Source organism: Argentina silus (assembly GCF_951799395.1).
Source record: "Argentina silus genome assembly, chromosome: 10".
NCBI classification, from domain to species: domain Eukaryota; kingdom Metazoa; phylum Chordata; class Actinopteri; order Argentiniformes; family Argentinidae; genus Argentina; species Argentina silus.
Genome location: NC_139664.1, coordinates 5,757,631 through 5,781,845, shown reverse-complemented (window position 1 = coordinate 5,781,845; position 24,215 = coordinate 5,757,631). Strand labels below are relative to the sequence as shown.

Genomic DNA, 24,215 nt, shown 5'->3' with positions numbered 1-24,215 from the left:
TGTATCATCAGAAACAATACAGAAATCACTGTATAAAACCACTACTATAAACTATAGTCATTAAGTCATCGTAGTATGTAATAGGTTCGCTGGTAATAGCAAAACAGCTATGCCTGATTGACACCATCGATTGACCCGTTTTCATGTACTGACCTGACTCAATCTCTCGCGCATCTTCTACTAGGGTCTAGTCAATATGGCGGCCGTCATGTAGGGGACGAATGTTATTTACTCGTCACATTTTCACGATTATTACCGGGAATTGATATTAAGTTATTTGTAAATCAGCCATGTTCACAAGTATGGCTTTAAGAAGCTTACTTAAATCGACATCTGTCGTCATGCGAGAATGTGGTGTTTTATCTAGGCTGAGAGGGACTTGCTCAGCTCTCCAATTGAAACATGGGGCATGTTCCTCTTTCATCGCGACTGGAAACAGCGGTAAGTCTGTGAGTCCCTAACTATATAACGTGCGTTGATTATCTCATTCTATAGAGTAGATTTGCTTGAATAAAGGATCCTAAAGCGTGCTGACATTATTCATGTGTTCATCTTCAGCACTGTCATTTAGCTCTACAAGTCTCGTTTACAAGGCTAAAGGACACATGATTCATAAAGCAAGCATAAACCTCGTTTACATGAAAAACATTTTTACATGAAAAATTCACCGGTGAAAAATAACGCCTAATATGTAAACCCAGGCGATTAAATATGCTTTTAAAAAAAATGTGTCTGATCGTCAGTGATGTAATGGGATCAAATGATTCCCTAGATAGGTTAGGCCAAAGACTGCATATCGTTCTCTGGTTAGGCCAAGAGAGGGCACTGCTGCAGTTACTTAGATGGACTCCAGTGAAGTCTCTGGCGCACTGACAGCAAAACAATAAATAGTTACCAGAAAAAGTACCGACAGTATTCAGTCAGGGATTAATGGATTTCCGCATTGTCCTCATAATCTTGCAATTTGAGGAAGTAAGACTATATTTAAAGTTGATTGCAGGTGTATTAGGCAGGCTATATAGTGATATACTCTGAACATCACAGCCACAGTCCAGTAGTAGCAGTATGAGTAGGCCTAAATTACTTAACTTAGACCTAACCTAGGCCTAGGTTACCCCAAATGAAACGTGTCATCTGTAACCTGACTGGAGGGATGGTAATGGAATTTTACCCCAAAAATACAAATGATGCACATGTCTCATACTTTCAGTCAGTCAGCAACTGGGAGGTTTTTATGAAGAGGATGTGGGATGTGAGTTTATTTCCCCTGGCCCCCTGCAGCTTTTCTCACCTTTACACCCACCCTTAATCATCATGTCTGCAGTGTGAACTTTTCCTCTGTGAATTATTTTCATCATGAATTCATGAGAACAATTGTGTCCTATAACCCCATAATTTGGAAGGCGCATAACAGTTAAATACATACACCAGCACACAATTGAGCTCAGTAACATTGGACTGAATAGACTTGGACATATTTAATGAATTTATCTAATTAATTAATTACATCTAATTTTCGTCAGGGACTGGAAGTTTTGCTCTACAGCCTGTGAGACACTATGCTCGAGCCGTAAGGAAAAAGAAGCAAGGTATGTTGAGGGAAATAGCCCCCTAATTTTTTTCGTAGGTCAACTATTTGATGTAGGACCACTTGAATGCTGGAGTTGTTAATGTCCTGTTATTTTCCACCAGTGCTTCAAAGTCAGCTCAGTGATCTCCCTCCAACAATGCTGAAGATGGAATATGCAGCTGTTCCACTTGCTCAAACGTATGTAGTCCCTACATTCTCTTTTCATAAGTACGGCTATGTATATTTGGCATGGAAACAATGACATGTTCATCTCTCCCATGGTCGTGTCAGAATCATGAGTAGCTCAGATAGTAGGCTGTTGGTGCTGAAAATGTATTGCTATGAGATTTGTCTTTTAAAGCTAGGCTTTGTACTGTACATTTGCAATGCGCCTTTCTCTGTCCTAATGATTGTATCTGTTACAGAACTAATGACCTGGTCAAGAGACTTCTGACATTGGAATTGGCAAGCCACGTATGTACTTGTAATTGTTTCTTCACTTTTTTTCTAGTCCTCTTGTCTTGTCAGTTTCCTTTAGTGGTCATGCACAACACTGACTCCGATAATCACATAGACCCTATGCTGTATGTCTTCAGAGCGAGAAGTTGCGGCTCAAACAGGAGCAGCTGATTGCAAAAGTCCAACGGGATAAAACTGACCGCAACTCTATTGAAGTCAAGGGTATGGTTCCCATTTGTCACACAGTTAAGAACCACTGCTTTTTATATTGAGCAACTGCACCTTCTGCATCTCATACATTGTTTCTTGACTTGAACCCTTTGTTACCTTTCAGTGGCCATTTTGACTGCAAGAATCCGGAATTATCAGGAGCATTTGCACAAACACACCAAGGTGCGTATGTGTGCATGTGCTAGGGTTTAACATGCGTAAGTGTCATTTCACCTTCTCGCTCGTAGCAGTGATGTGGAGATATATTTCCACACAGATAATTTCCTCCTCCCCCCCCCCCGGTAGTAGGCCTACGTCGTTTGAGGTTTGTTAACAGGATATCCTGTACGCACCATGAAATAAGATTGACTAGTGGTGTTGCTGCATTCTGGGAATTTATGTCTCAACATTCACATTACAAAATGTTATCAGACACTTTTGCAGAAATATTAGTGTTTATCTCTCCTATTTCCTATGTTGGCTGATATTTAGCTGTTGGTAGCTTGCTAGTCTGCAACTAGGCGTTACTGTACCTCAGTATTGTTTCAGAGAGGGTTAGTATGACAGCATAAAAAATTACAAATAAACAAAACAAACATTTGAGGTGGAGAGTATGTACTGTACAATACTATTTTACCGGACAATAAATATAATATAATTAAAAAAAAAAAAAAAAAAAAAAACATTACCTCTGACCCCAATTTCTGATCTCTTTGTATCAGGACAAAGCTAATAAGAGACGAATGCTGATGGCCATCGACCGCAGGAAGAAGCTGCTGAAGCACCTGAGGGTGACTCGCTATGACGCCTTTGAAAACGTTTGCCAGCAGCTGGGAATCACCTATACCTTCCCTCCAGATTACTACAGACATGCCACTCGACGCTGGCTGGCCAAGAAGGCCCTCTGCATAAAGGTAGCAAACCAAAACGATCAGCTCTTTGCCCACTTTGTCTGGAAAATTCCCTCTATCTCCTGTGAACAGCCTCTGAAACTACTGATGGTTGCTATATAACTCTACTATGACATTCTGTAAATGTCAAAGCGAAGATAGAGACATTTAGGGCCGGTTTTCTGGACCTAAATTAAGCGTCATCCTAGTCAAAAAAATATCTACAATGGAGTTTCTTCTTTGAAAGTGCTATTTTAGTCTTGGATTTGGCTTAATTGATGTCTGGGTCAGGACTACTTCACAGTTGTTGGGCTTTTCTTGTTGTCTTAAAAGTACGTGTCATTTTCTCAGGTCTTCAAAGAGGTGCAGAAACAGAAAGCAGAGCAGAAGAAGAAAATGAAGCAGGCCCTCCCCAACACAGAGACAGAGCCTGCCAAGACAGCAGCCACAGGAACCCAATAAACCACATTGTATATTGTCAACACCCAAGACTGTCTAGAACTGTCCTCTGTTCACTCAAGGTGTTATGTTGTACCATGATCAGATGAAAGGCATGGATAATTCGTTCTGTTTTATATGGGCTCATGACGTAAATTGTGCGGACTCAACATAGCATATTCTTTCCTCGTTGCAAGCTGCAAGTAGGGCATCATCAGACTTAATGACAGTGATAGTGCGACGGAGATATGTTTAAAAAAAATATGTTCTTTGGGGCTTTGCATTGTCTATGTATATGCAATATACTGTATGTGACTTGAGACTGAAATAAACTCATGTTTAATGGCTTTATTTAGGAAATTGTTTCGTCCCATGTTTCTTCCTTTGTTTTCTTCGACTTCTACTGGTATACACTTTCTTTTTCTTTTTTCTATAATTTATGATTACTTGTGTACTGTGGCGTGATATCCTGTAATAACACCATTTTATGTCGATGGATAAGGCTTTTATCTGTTGAAAAAAAGAACATCAAGTCCTGTGGTTGAAACTGAGATGTAAGATTCATCACTTTTAAAGCATGTGATGACGTTCTTGAATTGACCTCTATCAACAATCCTTTTAAAATGAGAGAAGACCATCATGTTTACAACCTGCCATTAGTGCCTCTAAACAGCGACCTGTAATTCTGAGCAATGGTGATGGTCCATAACCTAGTGGAACTCTTTGTCTCGTTGTCTGTGTCCCACTGTTGAGCATATGAACACGTTGGTTTCCATCGGAAAAGTATCAGTCAGTGAACGCTTTACAACTTCGGTGTCACAACTTCCTGTTGAAGTGGAAAGACCGAAGAGATCTGGAGAGGTTCAGATCAGCCTGCGACGTAGGTGAGTGACACACTGTCTCCTCTGCTCTCACATTTATTGAAATATTACTGCTTTTAAAATAAATTTGTTCAGTTTCAGAGTAACTGTTGAAATGGGTATACATGTTTGACAAATATGAGTGTATTCAAGTGTGGAAATATCTATGTCTTGATAAAAAAAAAAAAAAAATATATATATATATATATATATATATATATATATATATATATATATGTAGTTGTTTTTAGACCATAAAGACGATTAGACCAAAAAAAATATGTTGTGCTTATCAGTGATCCTATGTGCTCAGTTAACAGCACTAATGTGAATTCTAGAAGTAATTAAAAATAAATACAGTGGTATGAGGTTCTTATTGTATGCAGGAAGCAAGATAGCGGTTCATATGGACAATCAACTATTTTCTTATTGAGAGAGAGAGAGAACTAAGACAAACTTAATGAACGTTTGAGCTGTTCCTCTTGAGATGAAAAAAAAGCTAATGAAGACTTCTGGGTGGGAAAAAGAGGACTATAGTAACTACCCTGGCAACCTGCGCACAACCATGCTTCATGCTCGTTTTGGTCTAAAGTGTGAAACGACTAACATTATGGTATCTGTCCGAAGAATCTCCTGTGCCATAAATGCTCACTGTCAGATGTGGTTAGTTTTTAGGTGGCTGAAACTGAACCAACTTGATTGACATGTCAAACCCAGTGGTAACCCACCAACCAGGGGCAGGTTCCTATGGGACAAATGTACAGACAGGGGACTGGAGTACCGGCCTGTGCTCCTGCTGCAGTGACTGGCTGGTCTGTGAGTAGCCTACTGAAATCTAAAGCAACACCTCATTGTTAAAGGGACATTACACTCCAAAATCAAAGTTGTCAGCTGCTCCCAGACCTCAAAGGTAGTGTAATGTCAGTATGAGTTCATGTCCCTTGCCATCTGTTGTGCAAATCTAGCTATATGCCTCAAACCAATGAACGGGAAAAGTATGATTCCCATTCTCGATTTTATTTGGTGCACATCTTGGCATGGTAATTAGACTTTTATTTCCAATTGGACTAACTTTGAGGTCTCAGCTGCTAAGTGTTACCTTTATAGTTGTTTTTTCTGGATTTTATAATGATGTCCATTTTGTGTCATACAGGTGCCCTGGGATGCATCTGTCCCATAGCATTATCCTGCTACACAGCCAAGAAGTATGGAGAGAATTCTTGCCTGGCTTGTGTTCCAGGAGGGATGACGGCCATGAGGACTCACATGAGGTTGACCTATGGTATTCAGGTATGTTACAGTAATACAATTAAATACATAGGAGTTGCTGACTTTGGACCTGTAAAGAGGTGTGCTCTCAGTGCCTCAGACTCATGGCTATTCATGATTTGAACTACTTTCTTGAGTTTATTGAGTTCCAAAGGCATAACATTTTGTTATATCCTTCATTGTTGCAAAGCCTGGGAATATTTGAAACTCTATTGCACCATATTCCTCTCCCAGACACCGTATTGTAACACTGCTATTAGGAAAGACAGGAAGTACAAGTTATTGTTGAGAAAATACAGTTTTTTCCTTGTTTGAGGAACTTTAAATTGTTGTGGGTAGTTGTGTCCTTCTTTCTCATGATTGCATTTGTTTCACATGTTGTTTTTTACAGGGGACAATATGCAATGATGCCCTGATGAGTTGTTGCTGTGGATTCCTTGAAGTGTGCAGGATGGCACGTGAAATTCGCATCAGGAACGGGGATGTAAATTAGTCTGATAGAATTGTGTAACATTTATATTTGTATTTTCTGTCAATAAATTGATGTATGGAAATAATTAATGCTTTAATGCTGTTAATAAAAAATAAAAAAAGAAGAAGAAAAAAAAAAGAAAATCCTTCTTCTAGCATTGTGACTGCCAAGGGCCCCTGGTCTGAGCATTGATTACTTTATCTTATGATGACTGATGGATAGATTATTCACTTACAAACAAATGTATTTGTTGTAAGTCGCTTTGGATGAAGGCGTCTGCTAAATGTAAATTGTAATTATTTAAAAAATGTATGATGTATGGGAGATAATTTGCATTGACTTTCCATCATTTTGCAAACATCTGTAAATACCATTTCTCTAGTAGTGTCAAGAGTTGTGAATACCGTTTATTAGAAATGATAGAGGAGACCTTTGGTACTTGCAAGTCTATGGTTGCAACTAGCCATATATTAGATATGTATGGCTCTGACATCGAAAGGCGCTTTGAACGCCCCCCGTCCTGTCCCGTCCCCCTTTGCGCATCCCTTGACGTAGGCACGCACACAACATTCAGTATCCTGATTGGTTCTTTTCCTTCGTGACCTGGCAACCAGGTCGAAGCTTACCGACGCTTACCCTCCACAAATAACAGATAGCATACCAGCTAGCTAGCAGACTATACAAACAAGGCAGAAGGACATTTAAATTTAGCAATTTTTGCTGTACAAGGCCAGATTCGACAAAGATGTCATCGAGGACGCTGCCCCTGCTTTTTATCAATCTCGGTGGAGAAATGCTCTACATCCTGGATCAACGCCTACGAGCTCAGAATATCCCTGCTGATAAAGCCAGGAAAGGTAAAGCTAGCTAGCTGCTTGACACAGGTTAGCCTGGATCCAGACAGGCATCTAAGATAGCTAGGTAGTCAAGTTGGCTAGCTAACTCACTATGTAGTGATCAGTGTTGATAATTCATATTAATATGGTTAATTAGCTAATAATGTTCCTGTAAGCAATCAGCCATCTCGATAAAAACTCACATCTACCTACCTGTTAACAAATGAAACATGCAAACAGGGCCCCTGACATGGACAACATTGGCATTCATGTCAACATGCTAGCTCGAAGCCAGAAATTTGAGCATATGTATTTGCCTCCCTGTTTAACTTGTTAATAACTCTCCATTGTAGCTGATTGGATAGAGGAGGACAGAAGGAGAGGTATTTTTGAAGTTTCTCATCATGCAATGCATCTCTATCTGCTCTGCTTTTTGGCCTAAGTTAGAAAGACAAAACTAACATGTTCACACACAAGCTGTATAGATCACACTAGAGGCCTAGATGAGATCTCAGCTCAGATATTCATTCACTCTGCTCCTAGTCCAACATGTCTACATGATATACCCTGGCCTAGACCAAAGCTATTCTAAATCACTGATCTTACTCGGACAAGAAGGACTTCACTCTCAAGCCAAAAACATTAGCAAGCTGATATCTACACTGCGGTTGCTTTGCAAGGGCATTGGGAATAGGTGGAAGTTGTACCTCGCCTATAGAATGTTAATCTCGCCCCCAGACCTTACAGTTGTATATGCGATATTTGGAGGCGCACTGTCTGGCTCTGCGAGATTAATAGAATGTACAACAGCTTGCTTAAGGATCAACATTATTTCAAGCCTCTGCTTGTGAACTCATCCCTTTGCACTGTGCCCTACACTTTGCCAGTTATGAATGACATCATCACCACCATGTTCAATAAGAAGTTTCTGGAGGAGCTGTTCAAGCCTCAGGAGCTGTACTCTAAGAAGGCTCTTAGGACCGTCTTTGACCGACTGGCTCACGCATCAATTATGAGGCTCAACCAGGCCAGCATGGACAAGGTACGGGCTCAGAACACACGTGTCATAACTGTCTACACTTGTGTTAAGTGTTGAGAGGTAATTTGTTTGTTATACCCTGGCCCTGTTTGAATACTTTAGAGATGCATCCTCCTTCCTTCCTTCCTTCCTTCCTTCCTTCCTTCCTTATAGTAACCACTGATCTAATGTAATGGGATTAGTCTTACTGCAGCTTGCCACTGCATTGCATTCGCATCGAGTCATTTCAGATCAGTGATTCCTTCGAGGAATGAAGGATACATATTCAGCGTTTAAACAGTGCCCCCTCTGAGAAACCTCCTAAAACTAACTAGGCTCTATCTATCTAGAGCATATCTTTATTTTAAGATTGTTTATATGGACTCAATAGCATCATCAGGGCTGTAATGACATCATTACCTTTGTTATCATCAAATTCTTGGTACAGCATCCTGTGTTCTCTAATGGCAGTTTGTATAATCTCTGTACATTTGGGTTACATTCTATGAATAAGACAATATGCTTTCGGAACATTTGTTGCTTTCATAAATCAATGTTGCTTGTCTTAGTCATTTTGTTGGATAGAAATCACAGTTGTATGTAGCCTAAGCACAAATGATAAACAAAGTGGGTTTGTACATCCACATAATTATATCAAAGTCTGTATGTAGCTCATTTTTGCAGGAGTAATGTTGTATAGTGTCATACATTAGAAGACCACCATTAGTATGGCTCCCTCTGGTGTGCATTATGAATTGTCATTAACTATTATTTTGCACGATAATACGTTATTTTCATGTGTACTTGTTCTTTATGTCCACAGCTTTATGACTTGATGACCATGGCCTTCAAGTACCAGGTGCTCCTCTGTCCGCGTCCCAAAGATATCCTCCTTGTGTCTTTCAACCACATGGATGCTATCAAGGACTTTGTGAAGGACACCCCAAGCATTCTCAGCCAGGTTGACGAGACATACCGACAGCTCATAGAGGTACGTAGAGCTCATAGAGGTACGTAGAGCTCATAGAGGTACTTAGAGCTCATACAGGTACGTAGAGCTCATAGAGGTACGTAGAGCTCATAGAGGTACTTAGAGAGGAGGCTTGCCTTCATTTGTGGGAGGAAAGTGGTGTCCATCAAAGTAAATCACAAATGAAGAAAATAAATCACACTGAAATATAGCTGCACTGTAGGCATCATTCACTATAGCTGTGGTGTGGGGCAACACACTTTGGACATATATAAAGTTCAGGGTTTCGTATGATTCACAACAAAGATACTATTCATATTCACCTCGAATGCATTGTCTTTTTTTTGTTCCTTTCATAGATATATTCACCCTTGTCTAGTGGTGAATTTCAGCTAATCAGGCAAACACTCCTCATCTTCTTTCAAGACATGCACATAAGGGTGAGTCCATTATCTCATACAGAGTGCTTTAATAAAAGGACAGTGACTGAGATGAGTTTCAATGTTTGACCAACTCCTGTTTTAAGGAGAGGGATGATCAGTGAATTTCAGTGTTTTTGGAGGGACAGCTTTCAATGGGTTCTAAATAGCTGTGCAGCAATTGTCAATACGCTTGACTGACCTCACCTGTATGTGCAGGTGTCCATCTTCCTCAAAGACAAAGTGCAAAACTCCAATGGGCGCTTCGTCCTTCCAACTTCTGGTCCTGTGCCATACGGGACACAAATCCCTGGACTTATCAGGTACCGTAGGATACAATTCAATTGCCTATACCACCCAAACAAAATGGAATCCAATTGAAATCCTTCAGAAATTGAACTAAAACACACTTTTATTGGATGCTCTGAGTAGGGCTGAGGTTTCCACTTAATCCCACATTTTGATGCATTGATGTGTGCTTTCTAAAGGACTCTGTTTGCCTAACTCTCGCAGACATTGTCACCTTAGGTTAGACTGGCGCATCTGCAGGCAATTGCATTACTGAGGGAGTGTTGAACAAGGGCCTACTTTTAGCCTGGCTCAAATTGTCAAAGGATTGTGTGCAGCAATTATTAATTTATCTTATCTTTGGCTCATGTGGCGAACTTGAGCTAGACTAAATGTGAAAGTGTATATCAGGCTTGTTTTCTGCTCCTAGTGCATCATAAAACATCTGAAACAAAGTCTATCCTGAAAAATGTCATCATCACCATCACTTGGACTCAACACATTGATAGACAAGACAAGATAAGATGTCAGAAGTCACAAATAATGAACAAACAAATAATAATGGGGAAACGATCAGTTGTATTACAGAATGTTCAATGTTTTCATGCTGAATATTAAAAACTAGATTGTTTGTGTTTTTTTACCCAGGTGGTTCAGTTGCAGTGGTGAAGAACTGAAGCGACAGCAGTTCCGTAATGGTGGAAACTACACCAGCTCTCTCCGCGAGGGGTCCTTTGAGATGTTTGGAGAGAGGGTCATCAAGCTGGGCACTAACATGTAAGTGCTGCCTACCCCTGTCTAATGCTATCATATGGAATTGCTAACACCAATGCTGTTGCACTGTTAACCCCAGACTCCCGACTAGTACACCTTACCCTATTTTCTCTCCTATAGTAAGATTTCATGCGGCATGGTGCACAGAAATAGAATTAGAACAGGATGTTCATGGTCAAGGTCATCGCTCATTGCCTTGTGAATAATTTACACAGTGACACTGTAATCTGCTTCCCCTCTGGACTCCACATTGTGGTTCAGCCGGCTGAGTGTTTGCTTGTGTTTTCTACAGGTACAGTGTGAGCCGCCCAGTGGAGACTCACATGTCAGGGACGTCCAAAAACTCTGCGCAGAACACCAAGGTAAGTTGGCAAGTTCAAATGAGACTTGGGTGGTACTATCCTATCATTGGATTGACCTGAATCTCACAAGGCCTTGCATGTTTTTCTCATGAACATAATTTTATGTCCATAATGAAATATTCTCTTCTCAGGGTGTACATGTTAGACAGTTTTTTTCTTTTTTTCTTTATTTGTCTTTATTGTTTCTTTATTACTATGTGTTTTATTACTATGTAATACACAATGGAAAATGCCATAAACAAATGCAGTATGTCATGCAACGAGTGCTTTATTTGAATCGTTATGTTCTCCTCTACTGTGTCCACAGGTCAACACTGCTCCCAACCCCCTGGCCAAAGAGGAACTGAACCTGCTGGCCAGGTTAATGGGAGGTCTGGAGTTGCAGAAAGCAGGCCACACAGACAATGGCTTCAGAGTCAACCTCTTTGCCACAGACGAAGAAGAGGAGTAAGTCCTCCATTTCATGACTATTGCTTTGCTCCCACTATTGAAAGGGTGCTTCTTGTTGTTGATGTGTCTTTGAAATGTGTTTGCAGTGTGCCAGATCTGTAATTTGAGTGTCTGCCCCAACATGATGAAACAGACTGTTTTGCATTTTGAATTATTCAACAATGATGTGGGTTCGTCATCCTCTCAGGGAGGCGTTAATATCAAGACCAGAGGATCTATCGTACGAAGTCATAAACATCCAAGCAACAAAGGTAAAGTATGTTCACGGTAACCCATTTTCTCTTTTAAAAACACTCCAACTAAATATGAAACTATATGAAATGCCTTCATATAACTTTGACATATGAGATGGATTCACTCCAAAGAGATCATCCTACTTTATATGCCAAGGTGTCATGATGATAACAGTTCCCATGAGTATGTCTGTGACAGGAGAGGCACAGCGCCCATGCCCCAGGATAACAAGGCTGTCACTGCAGTAGGGAAGCTATACAAAACATCGCTTAGCCCTGATGAACCACCCATGTTCAGACACGCTGCCCAAACAGAATCGCTCATCTCATTGACAAGCTAAGGATTAGAAATTATCAAAGATACAAGGATGGGCCGGTCTAACTGGATGTAAGGTAATCGAACCTAAGCCCCCCCCCCCCAGGACAAGACTTTACAGCTTATACATTGGTGACTTGTCTTACAGGACCAGCAGGCCAATGCGGAGCTGGCCAAGATCATGGGGGAGTTCACAGAGGCAGGAGAGCCGTGTCCGAGTGCCAGCAATAAAGGAGATGACCTTCTGGCCATGATGGACGGACTGTGACATGCTGTGCTGTGGTATCCATGGCAACACTGCCCAGGGGGGAGGAGGGAGGGGCAGAGTGGGTTTGGAACGGTGCAATCTACTGTAGGACAGAATGTCTGCTGCTGTCTCACCCTGCAAACATGGCTGCTGCCTCACTCACTCACTCACACACACACACCAGAAACCTCGTCTGTGTGTGTCCATAGAGCTTTGAAATGCTGAATGTGAACAGGTCGCTTCATTTGTTTGCCGTGGACCAACTGTAAACTGCAAGGTCATGTAGTTTGCAAAGGAGGGAGAGTGCCCAATCAAGCTTCTTCAATAATGTTTTTTTGCAATGTTGGTAACAACCTCAAACCTTTTATTTTCTTTATTTTTTTTTATTTTTTTTACGTCTCAACCATACAACATTGCTCTGTGGCTATAGATGTGTTACTGAAATGTCTAATTGTATCTTTGGGACTGATTTGTTTCCAATCTGTACAATGGTTTCTGCTGATCCTGTTTGAATTGCAATTTGTTCAAACATGATTCATGCTTTTTCAAATACTGTTGATACAATTTTTTGATTAGGCCTTTAGTAACATCCTGTTGTTATCACCCATGAGGCTTAGATAACCCTGGTTTCCATGTTGCCAGTACTGTATTGAGTGTTTTTACTGGTTGTCACAGTCAAGATTGTCTCTTCTTATGTAATGAATACAGGACCCAAAGAGACTGTGGTGGAAGTGGAAGAAACCCAAGTGCACTTGTCAGAATCATAATTCAAAAGTATGGATTAGAGTTATGTTGAGGATGAACTTTAGTCGTTTACATATACGGTAAGATGAGCTATTTTGTAAATACGTAACAAACTATTATGAAATATTTTACTTACTGCAATATGTCCTCATCAAATTAAAAAAAAATTAAAAACTCAAAAGGTACCACAACAATATTGAAGAATTGATTCTTTGAGTGAAAATAATGCAATATGACTAAGGCCTATGGTCCAACATGTAAATATATTTATGGCAGGGATTATTTATTTGAATGTATCATGAGATGTACATGTGTTTTTGTGTACTCTTGTTTTGTGGGAGGGGCCGGGGTGGGTTGAGATCATCTGAAATGTTGTGTAGAGAATGTTTGTTTTGTAATACATAGTTTGAATAAAATAAGTATGAATCATCATGTGCAGTTTTTCTGTGTAAGCAAATTGTTGATGATTGAGTGCTAATCTAGGCTAGGCAATTACTATGCCTGAATGTTGTTGTCATAGAAGAGATTTATCACTAGGGGGTGCTGTTGATATACCGGTACATCAGTGGCGTTAATGTACAACAGTCAATGACAATGCATATACATAATTAAAGTTAGCTTTTCAGGAATCTAGCTTTAACTACATTCATATCTAAGGAGTAGGCCTACATACACATTACATCCCTATGTGCCATGATCAGAAAGTGGATATTGTGAATATTGCTTTTAATTTTTGTCATCTGATTAATTCACCCACACACTGATAATATATGCTGAGATATTTCATTTCTCTACACGTTTTAATGCAATTATACCGAAAACCCCCTGTTATCATCACAGGGGGATAAGTACACTCATACTCCCAGGATTCATTGACAATTTCACACATTTACCCTCCCATAAATACTCCCACAGTCGGTTAATTCACTTAAACCAAAGCAGAACTGTGGAAAAAACAGAATAACATACAAACCTTATATCAAAGCCAATATTGTCCAAATCTCACTTTTCTGGAACTAGGCCTTAGCCGCTCCTGAAAACAGTATAGGCTTACTATTGCTATGGCAACAGCACTCTGTCTGTACCTGGGTTATTGGAGAGCAGCCTGCAGTCGAGTCAAAGAAAAACTGTGATAGTCTGGGCACGTCTCAGAACCCCCTTCCCCCAGTCGACCATGATGCACACACACACACACACACACACACACACACACACACACACACACACACACACACACACACACACACACACACACACACACACACACACACACAGAGCCACAAAACTCCTGCATACCACACAGTCACAACATGCTGAGGCATTGGTCTGTATGGACCTGGTGGTGGAGGGGGATTCAGGTGAGGGCTTACCAGTCTAGGGTAAGACTTCAGACAAGAGCCTTACCTAGGGGCACAGTCTTTGAAAAACAAACAGAACTAGGTGTCATGTTTGTTTTCCTAGTCTATGACAGAATCTGTAAAAGTCATCAAAAAGTTGATCTGAAAGCAGAGAAAGGGTTGGTTTGCATGGACACTTTAAAAAAATTAAAAAAAACCATTGATTTATTATGGATTTTGTTCATTTAACAAACAGAGAACAATACAAAACAGCACAATACATTAAGGCACATATATAATGAAACAGAAAAAAAACTAAAGAGGGACTTGCAATAAGACATAGTAGGTATAGCATCTAGTGGTTTGCACTCACACAAAACCCAGCATGGACACTTTTATGAGTAAGGAGAAATCGATTCACACCCAGTGCCATGGAGGATGTTGTGAGTGTCATATTTCACGATGCATTCATTGATGATTCCATTTGATTATGTGTAGATAGAGAACTTCTGTCTCATATCTTGAGCCACACTCGGATGTAGACTCATACTAGATTTATCTTTAACCTCAAATGTAACAACACAATTACCTATGGCAAAAGTATAAGCAATGAAGTATGATAATCTTTAAGATGCATAGAAAAGTGCTAATATTATTGCAAAGAAATAATCACATATAGGTATTATATAAGTGGTTGTTTGTGTCTCAAACGAGCATCCTTTTCTATTTCGCTACTTCACCCTACAATGCTCTCTCCCTACCTCAGAGTTCTCTAGAGTTATGATTCACAGTTTCCTCTTCAAAAACTGTGGGCAGGACACTGTTAACCCACAGGCTGACAAGTGTTTCATGTGGCCGGGGGCAAATGCTGTGCTGCTGAGTCAAGACAGGAAACTTGTGCAGCCCAAATCAGTCTCTGCCCTTTAGATCAAGCTATCCCTGCACCTGCCTACTGGTTTGAAACTAGTAGATGTGGGTGGGATAAACTTACAAGGGATGCTAAATGTGGATAATTATGAGAGAGGGTCTTTTAAAGTTATTGGAACAAAGACACATATGTTCGACTGCAAGTTGAGCACAAAGCAAATACACTGCAGCAATGTTTAAGCATCCAAATGCAAGTCGATGATATAACTGTTTGTAAGTGATGTACAATCAATGTTATAATGACAGTGGAGTGTGATAGGACGTCATGTAAAACAACACTTTGTTATCAATCTGGGTAGACCAGAGGAAATAATAGTAATATAAAGTTATTGTCTCAAAGGGACACTGACCTTCTCTCCATTGAAAGACTCATGAATGGAAGGACGTTGCAATCATTGATACAGGATTTCACTGAGTCATAGGCTATTACTGTATATTAATGGAATTGTAATGCTTGATGCACTGAATGGCTCAAATTTGTGGGATAGGTGACATCATTTGTTATGTCTACATTACAATTTATTTTTCATCCACATGTATAGGCAGTGTGCTTGCTATTCTTTTTTTTTTTTTTTTTTACTATGACCAAGCAAACAAAAAAGTAAATTTTGAATATGGGGCATATTGACATCAACAAACATATAAATATGACGCACCTCTCGCACAAAACCATGCGTGCTCCCCCATACTATCAAACACATTTCATTATGCTGAATTATCTTACTATCATGAAACACTAGGGTACTGTACTATAAAACACTACTTTTGTTTTAAAAACTACTTGTTTAATTGGTTGAGAAAATCTGCCATTCATGCAATTTGCGTCATTTCCGTTGTCAGGTGGTGCTGCTATGGAAAGATGCGATCAGAGGGCTGACGAAAGGGAGCCTTTCCTGATTGCTCGTTTCGGTAATAGTGGCTAAAACAACTAAAGCTAGCTTTTAACCACGGTCTCCTTTGATCGGGAAGCCAACTGTTTATGCACAGAACAGACAATTTCAGAGAAATGTCCATGCTGTAACAAGACAACGCAGACTTTCCTCGGCGTTTTCGGCTCGAGGTAAGTTGTTGATAAAGACCCGCTGTGGAGTGAGAGCGGCGGGCGAGCTCGCGCTAGCTGGCTACTATGCACTTTGTTTAAATGGCCTCCCGGTTGCTCTCAGGAAAGTGTGTGTTTTTAGCTGACGATCAAATCGAAACGAAATAGTCTGAGTTTCTTAGCTTTATACCATGTGCATTTATTATGTAGGTAATTCCCATGTCTAGTTGTCGCTGTTTGCATTGTTCGGGTTTTTGCTTGCTTGCGGATGCAACTGGACTGGCTACACAGCTAGCTTTGTTGAATAAAAGAAAGAGTGCTGACACCGATTCACATTGTTTTGTAATTAACATGCCCAATGTAACCACACGCCATATTCGCTGTGCTTGACTTTTTCGTCTTTGTTTATAAACATAAAGCGTGTTGCTAATGAATTTACGTTTGGGCGTCGGACACGTTTGCAAATGCTTTGAGTTGTTGGTCACTCGGGCTCGGAGCTATAAATGGCAGATTCGCTCTTTACTAATGTCATGACATGAGATCAGTGTGGCTCAGCCGAAACGGCTTAAAGACAAATGCTGATTGTAGGCACTCGTGTCTCTAACTAGGAGTCATGCCATACCATAGCCTAGACTATGGTCCTGCACACTTGTGATGGATTGCATCATTACAGTGCATGCTCTGGTTTATTTCACCTGTATCTATTGTGGTCTCAAAATAGCTTGACACAATGTTTCTACGGTCACCCTTAACTGCTTTCGTTCGCCATTCCTACTATGTCTCCCCTCGGGAGGTTTTTCTGTAACCTTGTGTGGCGAAGGGCATTCAAAATGTAATAAATGGTAACCAGCGTCAGATGCACATCACCACAGCCAGCAGTGCTCAATTTAGCAGTGCCCAATCTCTTTTCGCTCTCTGCAGCAACGTCGATTGCCCATTCAGGTACTTTTACCTTGATGCCAATTAACCTTTGTGCTAGATGATGGTAGCTGGGTGCACCATTTGTACAACTTAGATCACATATTCTATTGTAAGAGTGTAGCACCTTACAATTGGTTTTTATTTGTTGTCATTTGTAGCATTTGGATCTAGGTTTCAAATCACTGTTGCGCTATTTGATTGTCACATTTAGGTTTGATCCATTCGTGCTTTTGGTTTAGTATTTTTTGCAACACAGAACATTGTGCGTGTGAGGTGCATGGTTTATCATCGAAAAGGATGGCTGCGGGCGGCTGCTATAATAGGTTGTCTCATGGTGGATCTTGAGTCACCTATAGTGGTCTGGTGTTATCTCCGGTCTATTTGAAGAACGCACGTTTTAGCGGAAGGCGTGAGATTGTGCGTCTCGGTTAGGGTTGGTCCGAATGTCGTTGATCATGAAATTTGGAGCATATTGTGATATTGTTCTCTTATTGACAATACTCTGTGAAAGTGCACCAAAAAATGCATTAATTACAACTGCAGTTTTCCTCTTTCTGCAAGACAAAGGTTTCACCAGAGTATTTTCAACACCATCCATGCACTAGGCCTATGCTGCAGGTCAGTCATGTTTGCCCACGCTGGTTTGTCAACTCCATACTTGATATTTTAAATTAAAAATAATAATATAAAGTAATATTGTGACTAAGAAAATGTGGATATCGCCCAACCCTAGTCTCTTGGTCTTTGTGTGATTCAGAAGCAGTATGTTCTTGCTCTCCTTCTCAACCTGGTACAGTCAGGGCAGATAAGACAATGCTTTGGCTACCAGTCACTGTACTGAAGTCTTAATTTGCTTTAACTTGGTTGGATTGACCTTTGGTTTTTGATCTGGCGGCGCTTGTCTGTATGTTATCAAATGTTAAATGAAACAACAGATAGGCCTTGTCTAGGTTGCATCTGTATTTATAGGGGGTGGGATCATAACATGATCTGAGGTCCAGTGTATTACATATTAGTTCACTGTCTTGCCACCAGATTATTATTATTTTTTTTACAATAAAGGCCACGATGCAACAATTTGAACGTGTGACTGGATGTCACACAGACTAGTGTCAGGAGCTAATATGAACCACAGTTTGCAAGCTTCCGTGGTTGATGACTGGTCGAGATGGCGACAGACGGGTGTGAGACACGATTATGACACCGTCTGGGATCACAAAAATCCTCATGTAAAGTGAGATTCAAATCAACAGACAATGACTGCCAACTGTCCTGTCTCCACAAACAGCCGGCTGGGGAGTCCATGGTGCAACAGATTCAAAGGGGAAAGGCATCTCTCACTTCTCCTGGTTTATTTAAAACCCCCGACCAGATGCAGTGGTGGACAGTGAGCATTAGTTTAGCAAGTGTCACCTGTAATACGGGAACACACAGAAATGTTTTTTTTGGGCCACTTCCCAATGTCTGCTTTCATGCAGGTGTCTCAAATGCAGTGTTTACAGCAGGCCAGATGCTCTCAGTTTTGTATCAGTAGTCTGAATCATCTCACTCTGGAATGTCTCTTGTTTGTCCTGGAATGTGAACGCTTGCCTGAAGATCTGCCATCACATTGTCCTAATGCTGTTTTTAGACACAATGTAGGTACTAACTATGGAAATTGTTCTATTGTTTTCACTCTGATACGATGTCTTACACTGGGGGACATCTTTCACGCTCTTGTTGGTGTCACCCCCGCCTGACATTTAGCTTTTCTGACAAATTCTAGTCCATGAGAACCCTGGGGCGACTGGGTGAATCACTCCCGTCGGTTCTGAGCACTACTTCCCTGTTACGGGAACCAGAGAGTTTCATCACACAGGCACTCTTATCTGCAAACAAAACAAATACCTCTTGTGTAGAAGGCCATAGGTACTTTTGAGGTAGTTACTGACGCTGGTGTCGTGATGTGTCACAGGTTTTCTTGGCATGTGTCCTTAATTCATTATCATAGTAGAAAGGCTTGGAATACCATGCAGGCAAAACTGTCTTTTTTGTGGAAGTTGGACTTCACCACAGGCTTAGATTAGGATGCACAGATTGTGAGATAAAACCGTGCAGATTAAGACAGCAGGTTTTTCAGAAAGCAAAAGCAAAAGGATCAAACAATGCTAGTGTTTAATTCCAATAAAGCATAAAGAAAAAATTTATAAAGTATTTTATTTATTTGGTAATCTATTATCAATCCCTTTTATGGCAAGTTTATACCCTTGTAGGATCTGAATTCCACCCAAATAGCAGTTGTAAGCCTAGCACAATGCTATTGCATTTGCATGGAGGCATTTAACAGTCAATGGGAGCACAAGGCACAGGTCCATGCCGTGCTGTAGGGTTTAAATATGAGGTGTCATCCTGCACACTAGCCACCATCATCTGAATGAACCTGTAATGGGCTTCCATTCACACAGAGGTGTTGGTAAACTTGTGGGAGGGGTAACTTAAAGTGGCAGGAGGGGCTCCCTTTGGTTTAGCCCCACTCCTCTCTTGACACAACACAGTCAGTCTGTTGCCACCAGCTCAGAGGACTTCTGCTTCGGCCATGGTATCTATCGTCACGTAGTTCTAGGAAATAGGCTACCGAAAACCAATGATGTGTGTCTACTGATAATGCCATTGATGGTTAGTAGTTTTGATCAGATGCTTAGCGTAGCCTAGCGGATTTAGATTGTGGTTGATGGTTTCCATTTCGGAGTTTGAGAGTTTGCATCATTGTGGTCACGTGTCCGTCCCCAACCAAACTTGTAACTCAGCTATCTTTATCTGATGTAATCTGATTTGCTTGCTTGTCTTCCTGCAGAGCTCCAGTATGTCTAAGCGGCGCTCTTTGGAGAGGGGGAGTGGAGAGACCTCAGGGAGAGCCAGCAAACTCCTGTGTCCTGGGATCTCTGGCAGCAACGCCAAGAGAGCGGGGCCCTTCGTCCTTGGTAAGAGATGTGGGGTTTACTCAGGTCAAAATAGGGGAAAGCTGTGTGGGTGTGTGTGTCCAGGAAATGAGGAAAGAGGTGGGGGGGAATTCTGTATGCCTGAGACGAGAATGTCAAGAATTTGTTTTCTAATCTCCCCCCCCCCCATGACATCGGGTAGAAAGATCAGAATCAAGTCTGCAGGGTTATAGTTTCTTCCCTCTTTCAAAGTGTTTGAATATTGTGGGCTCTGTCTCATCAAACTGTTGAGTTCGACCAACACTTCTTCAGTTTGCAGTGTGGCGCGTTAAAGACAACGTTATGTTTTAAGGTGTTAATGGTTGCATGCTCAGCCATGGCTCGCTGTAGAGTTACACACCCTCTGTTCCTTTTGGTCACGCAGCTGTTCCCTCTTGCACAGGGCCTCGTCTTGGGAACTCGCCCGTGCCGAGCATAGTGCAGTGTCTGGCCAGGAAAGACGGAACAGATGACTTCTATCAGCTGAAGGTGAGCGTACTCACTACCTGTTGCTTTACTGACACACTTTGTGGTAGATGCTATGATTCATTCCCACAGACTGTTCAATAGAAATGGAGTAGTCTCAAACAAAACAGGTCTGCAAACAATAGAGCGGTCCCAGTCAGCGCCTGAACCTGTGATCCTCCTGAGCGGACCTCTTTGTTGATGTCCATTTATGACCCTGTTTGCAGTGTGAATGAATGAATGGCAAGCTGTAGAGGCAACTTGTTTATTGGGGCAATACAATCATCTGTGTTTCACAAGGGCTTTAGCAGGGAGGAAGAGTGAAAGGTGATGCTCCACCTGGAATTTAAACTTTTAACCCTTCACTACATTGATGAGTCAGACTGCAGCGCCTCAGCGGCTACTAGATTACTTTACTGCACGTTTGGACGTGTGCCGATGTATCGAACATGTGTCGTCGTCGTCGTCCCCCCTTTTAGCTTTCAACCCCCTCCTAAGTGCTTGCCCGAGGTCGCCTATCTCAGGTCAGCTGTAACGGTGAAGGTTTAGGCATCATTGAAGTGAGAGGGTTGATTGTGGTCCAGTTCTCCCTGAACCTGTCCTGCCATGTTTAGGTCATGACCTCTCTCCTTCTGCTGTTATTAGATCCTGACACTGGAGGAGCGGGCGGACGCGGCCGGGGAGACCCAGGAGGAGAGGCAGGGGAAGATGCTGCTCCACACAGAGTACTCCCTCCTCTCCCTGCTCCACAACCAGGACGGAGTGGTGCACCACCACGGCCTGTTCCAGGTAAATATACACACCTCTATGGGAAACCAAGTTCTATTAACGGCCCCTTCCAGAGAGAGTCAGGAGCGTTTACAAGTAAACACATACAGGGTTTATTGCAGCCAAACACACACAGGGTTTATTGCAGTTTATTTCTTCTCTTCTGACTAATTACCACGCCTACAAATTCATTGCTATTGCTGGGGGTTTATTCGTGATATTGATGCATTCATAACCATTGTCTTTGTTCCCAGTGACTCACCTCCCACTCTTCCACTTTTTCTTCCCATTTCTTGTAACTTTATTATCGTTCCATCTGCCTCTCTCTTTCACAACCCCTCTTCCACTCAAGCGTGTTCTGAGAATAGTAGCATTGAGCCGCGCGGCTGTGATTCATTCAAGGCTGCAGCATTGATTGGGTTATTATAGTGCATCTCCCACTCAAAGAGGACCGGTTAATAATGAATCGCCTCAGAAAGGCTTTAGAGAAGCCAGCCATCTCCAAACCCCTGACAAACCGATACAGAAATCAATGGGAGAGGCGGTATCTGTAGCTCAGGGGTGAATGGAGAAGAATGACCTTTGTTATTCACCTCACACTCCCCCAGAGACCGCTAGACTCCATTTAGAGGTGAATGTGTCTTATTCACTTTCGAAATGGCTGTGCACAGCTCAACCTTCCAATCATCGAATCAAATCAAACTGTATTTGTATAGCACATGTCTTATACCAATGGAATACAGGATCTTAACAGGAACAACAGATACAACAAATTAAAGGGAGATATTGAAAACAAAACTGGATCAAAACAAAGGGAGATCACAGTGTTACAGCCAGATGAGTTGAAACAGTAAACAGTATGTGTCCTCCTCCACTTTAGTCTCTCATACCTGTGGAATTAGCCCTCGCTACAATCAGCATGGCACATTTATTGAACATTGATATGGATGCTTTTTAGATTTCAAGAAAGAAGGATGAGTTTCAGTGTATTCGTCGTATTCTTCTGTCGTGGTTCTGAAAGAAGCAAGATAATATTGCACCTTCATAATTTTGGATGACAACTGTGCAATGGCAAAACGGCCAAAATCATCTTGTCTCTCCGTCCCCTGACGTCGCCGTCCGTTCCTTTTGTAGGACCGAGCGTACGAGATCGTGGAGGACGTGGAGGCCAACAAGGCGCGTAAGATGAAGAAGCGGATCTGCCTGGTGCTGGACTGCCTCTGCGCCCACGACTTCAGCGACAAGACGGCCGACCTCATCAACCTGCAGCACTACGTCATCAAGGAGAAGAGGCTGAGCGAGCGCGAGGCCATCGTCATCTTCTACGACGTGGTGCGCGTGGTGGAGGCCCTGCATAAGGTGAGGGTGGGAAGCCCCCTCACTGAGCTAACTGTGGGACGCAACTAAGCAGACGCGTTGTGTTACATTATGTGTTGCGTACGAACCCAGGAAGATGAGCCCTGGTGGACTGATGGGTATCCTAGTGGGCAGCTAATGGGTATAGTTGCTAAGCTAAACTAAACAAGCCCTTAGGGTACACCGAAGAGAGGTCCAGACAAGACTTGAACTACGTCACTGTATAGACTCACTAATGTATCTACAATAAGGATATTTAATTGTCCTGTTGTTTGGCGGCAGTGGCAAGATTTATAGCTACAGCAGATTAAATTAACTGTGCAACGCCTTGCCCAGGCCGACCTTTAATGAACAATCACTGACTTGAGAACATTGTCATCTGGAGCGGCGATGACGCACAGCTTCTTGAATGTTTTTGTTTTTGTAAAGACTAATGCCTTGTGTTTTCTTTTCGGTCATTAGTATCGGGGCAGGTTCAGGCGAATTAAAAATGTTGTTAGTTACATCAGAGTTACGTAGCTGAGATGAGTCATATTCCCAGTTAAACCGCCCCTGTAGAGTTGTAACAGTGTTGCTTTAGTTTATTGTTCCAGAGTTTCACATAACAGAAACCGACAGTGTCCGGTCTTATCTCTACCTTTCCTCCCCTATCTGCAGAAAAACATCGTGCACAGAGACCTGAAGCTTGGCAACATGGTGCTGAACAAACGGTAAGAGACCAACTATAGTCACTCTTATTGGGCTCAGCCATGCAAGAGGACCCAGCTCAGCAGCCCTGTATTATCCCGAGTGCAGTTTGGCCTTAAACCCGAGCAGGGGTCAAGTTCTCAGCCTCAAAGACTGATATCCTAGCCCAGAGTCCCCAACCCCCGCTGCCCCCCTCTCTCGCTGTTGAGTAAGAGTTGGTGATTCACCCCCTGCGGTCGGATTTCGGGAGGTAGGGGCCGGAACCTTAGCGCACAAATTAAAGAGACTCAGGAACGTGACCCTGCTTTTGTTTTCTGTGGGATAGAGGTGGGAGGTGGTGGGGGTGGGGGGGTGGAGGGGCGGAACCGCAGAACCGCACATGGAATCCCGGGTGCACCTCAGGTCAACGAGTACTGCAAATCGGATAGGCCTTGCGGAATGCTGAGTTCCTCATCCATAAAGCCCTCTCCAAACACCATATGTGCCGCGTGTGTGTGTTTGTGTTTGCGCCCACTGTCCAGAGTGTATAAATACCCTAATGGATTTTTTTTTTTTAAGGCAAAACAGTTATTTTTGCAGTGGATTTATCCTAGCTTAGCGAAATGCACTGTCTTTGTTTTTTTAATACTATTTTAAGCTTACGAAATGTAGGAGTGTGCTGTCGAGTTCAATCTGTTTTGTAACTGAGTGCAGACTTATTTTTATTTTTTTATTATTATTATTTTCTTTAATAATTCTCCTCGGCTCCATGTGTTCCTAGGCTAGAGTGTGTGTCTGTACACTGGGAAAAACACCCTGCTATACCCCCCAGACACACACACACACACACACATGTTCTGTTCACATGCTAGCTAGGGTCTGAATGAGTAACACACACATTCACATGTATCATATGTACTCTCATCCCACCCACACACATACTTTCACATCCAT

General features: G+C 41.8%; 4 protein-coding genes across 5 annotated transcripts in view; all 4 read left to right on the top strand.

The window, feature by feature from the left end:
• Positions 1–204: 204 nt before the first annotated feature.
• On the top strand, positions 205–3,963 carry mrps15 (mitochondrial ribosomal protein S15). Of its 2 annotated transcripts, XM_083678327.1 has the most exons (9): positions 205–441; positions 1,211–1,252; positions 1,524–1,589; positions 1,693–1,768; positions 1,996–2,044; positions 2,167–2,251; positions 2,364–2,422; positions 2,962–3,153; positions 3,481–3,963. In XM_083678327.1, exons 1-9 carry the CDS (start codon positions 291–293, stop codon positions 3,589–3,591), a joined length of 831 nt encoding a protein of 276 aa, XP_083534453.1. In that variant the 5' UTR covers positions 205–290; the 3' UTR covers positions 3,592–3,963. The 2 variants fall into 2 exon arrangements, with proteins under 2 accessions (XP_083534453.1, XP_083534454.1); XM_083678328.1 differs by lacking the exon at positions 1,211–1,252 and having other exon boundaries at positions 3,481–3,960.
• Positions 3,964–4,690: 727 nt separating this feature from the next.
• LOC310810597 (cornifelin-like) lies at positions 4,691–6,214 on the top strand. The gene is made up of 3 exons (XM_083678415.1): positions 4,691–5,243; positions 5,581–5,717; positions 6,088–6,214. Exons 1-3 carry the CDS (start codon positions 5,132–5,134, stop codon positions 6,187–6,189), a joined length of 351 nt encoding a protein of 116 aa, XP_083534541.1. The 5' UTR covers positions 4,691–5,131; the 3' UTR covers positions 6,190–6,214.
• A 571-nt stretch (positions 6,215–6,785) lies between these two features.
• oscp1b (organic solute carrier partner 1b) lies at positions 6,786–13,166 on the top strand. Its single transcript, XM_083678370.1, has 10 exons — positions 6,786–7,025; positions 7,892–8,046; positions 8,846–9,013; positions 9,352–9,432; positions 9,631–9,734; positions 10,348–10,476; positions 10,766–10,835; positions 11,143–11,282; positions 11,473–11,536; positions 11,983–13,166. The coding sequence occupies exons 1-10, from the start codon at positions 6,914–6,916 to the stop codon at positions 12,100–12,102; spliced, it is 1,143 nt and encodes a 380-aa protein (XP_083534496.1). The 5' UTR covers positions 6,786–6,913; the 3' UTR covers positions 12,103–13,166.
• Positions 13,167–15,972: 2,806 nt separating this feature from the next.
• stk40 (serine/threonine kinase 40) overlaps positions 15,973–24,215 on the top strand; it is a 14,805-nt gene continuing 6,562 nt past the window's right edge. The window contains exons 1-6 of the mRNA XM_083678322.1: positions 15,973–16,149; positions 19,883–20,009; positions 20,410–20,495; positions 21,117–21,260; positions 22,374–22,598; positions 23,253–23,305. Of these exons, the coding sequence (XP_083534448.1) occupies positions 19,892–20,009; positions 20,410–20,495; positions 21,117–21,260; positions 22,374–22,598; positions 23,253–23,305 (626 nt within the window). The 5' untranslated portion in view covers positions 15,973–16,149; positions 19,883–19,891. The remainder of the gene's footprint in view (positions 16,150–19,882; positions 20,010–20,409; positions 20,496–21,116; positions 21,261–22,373; positions 22,599–23,252; positions 23,306–24,215) is intronic.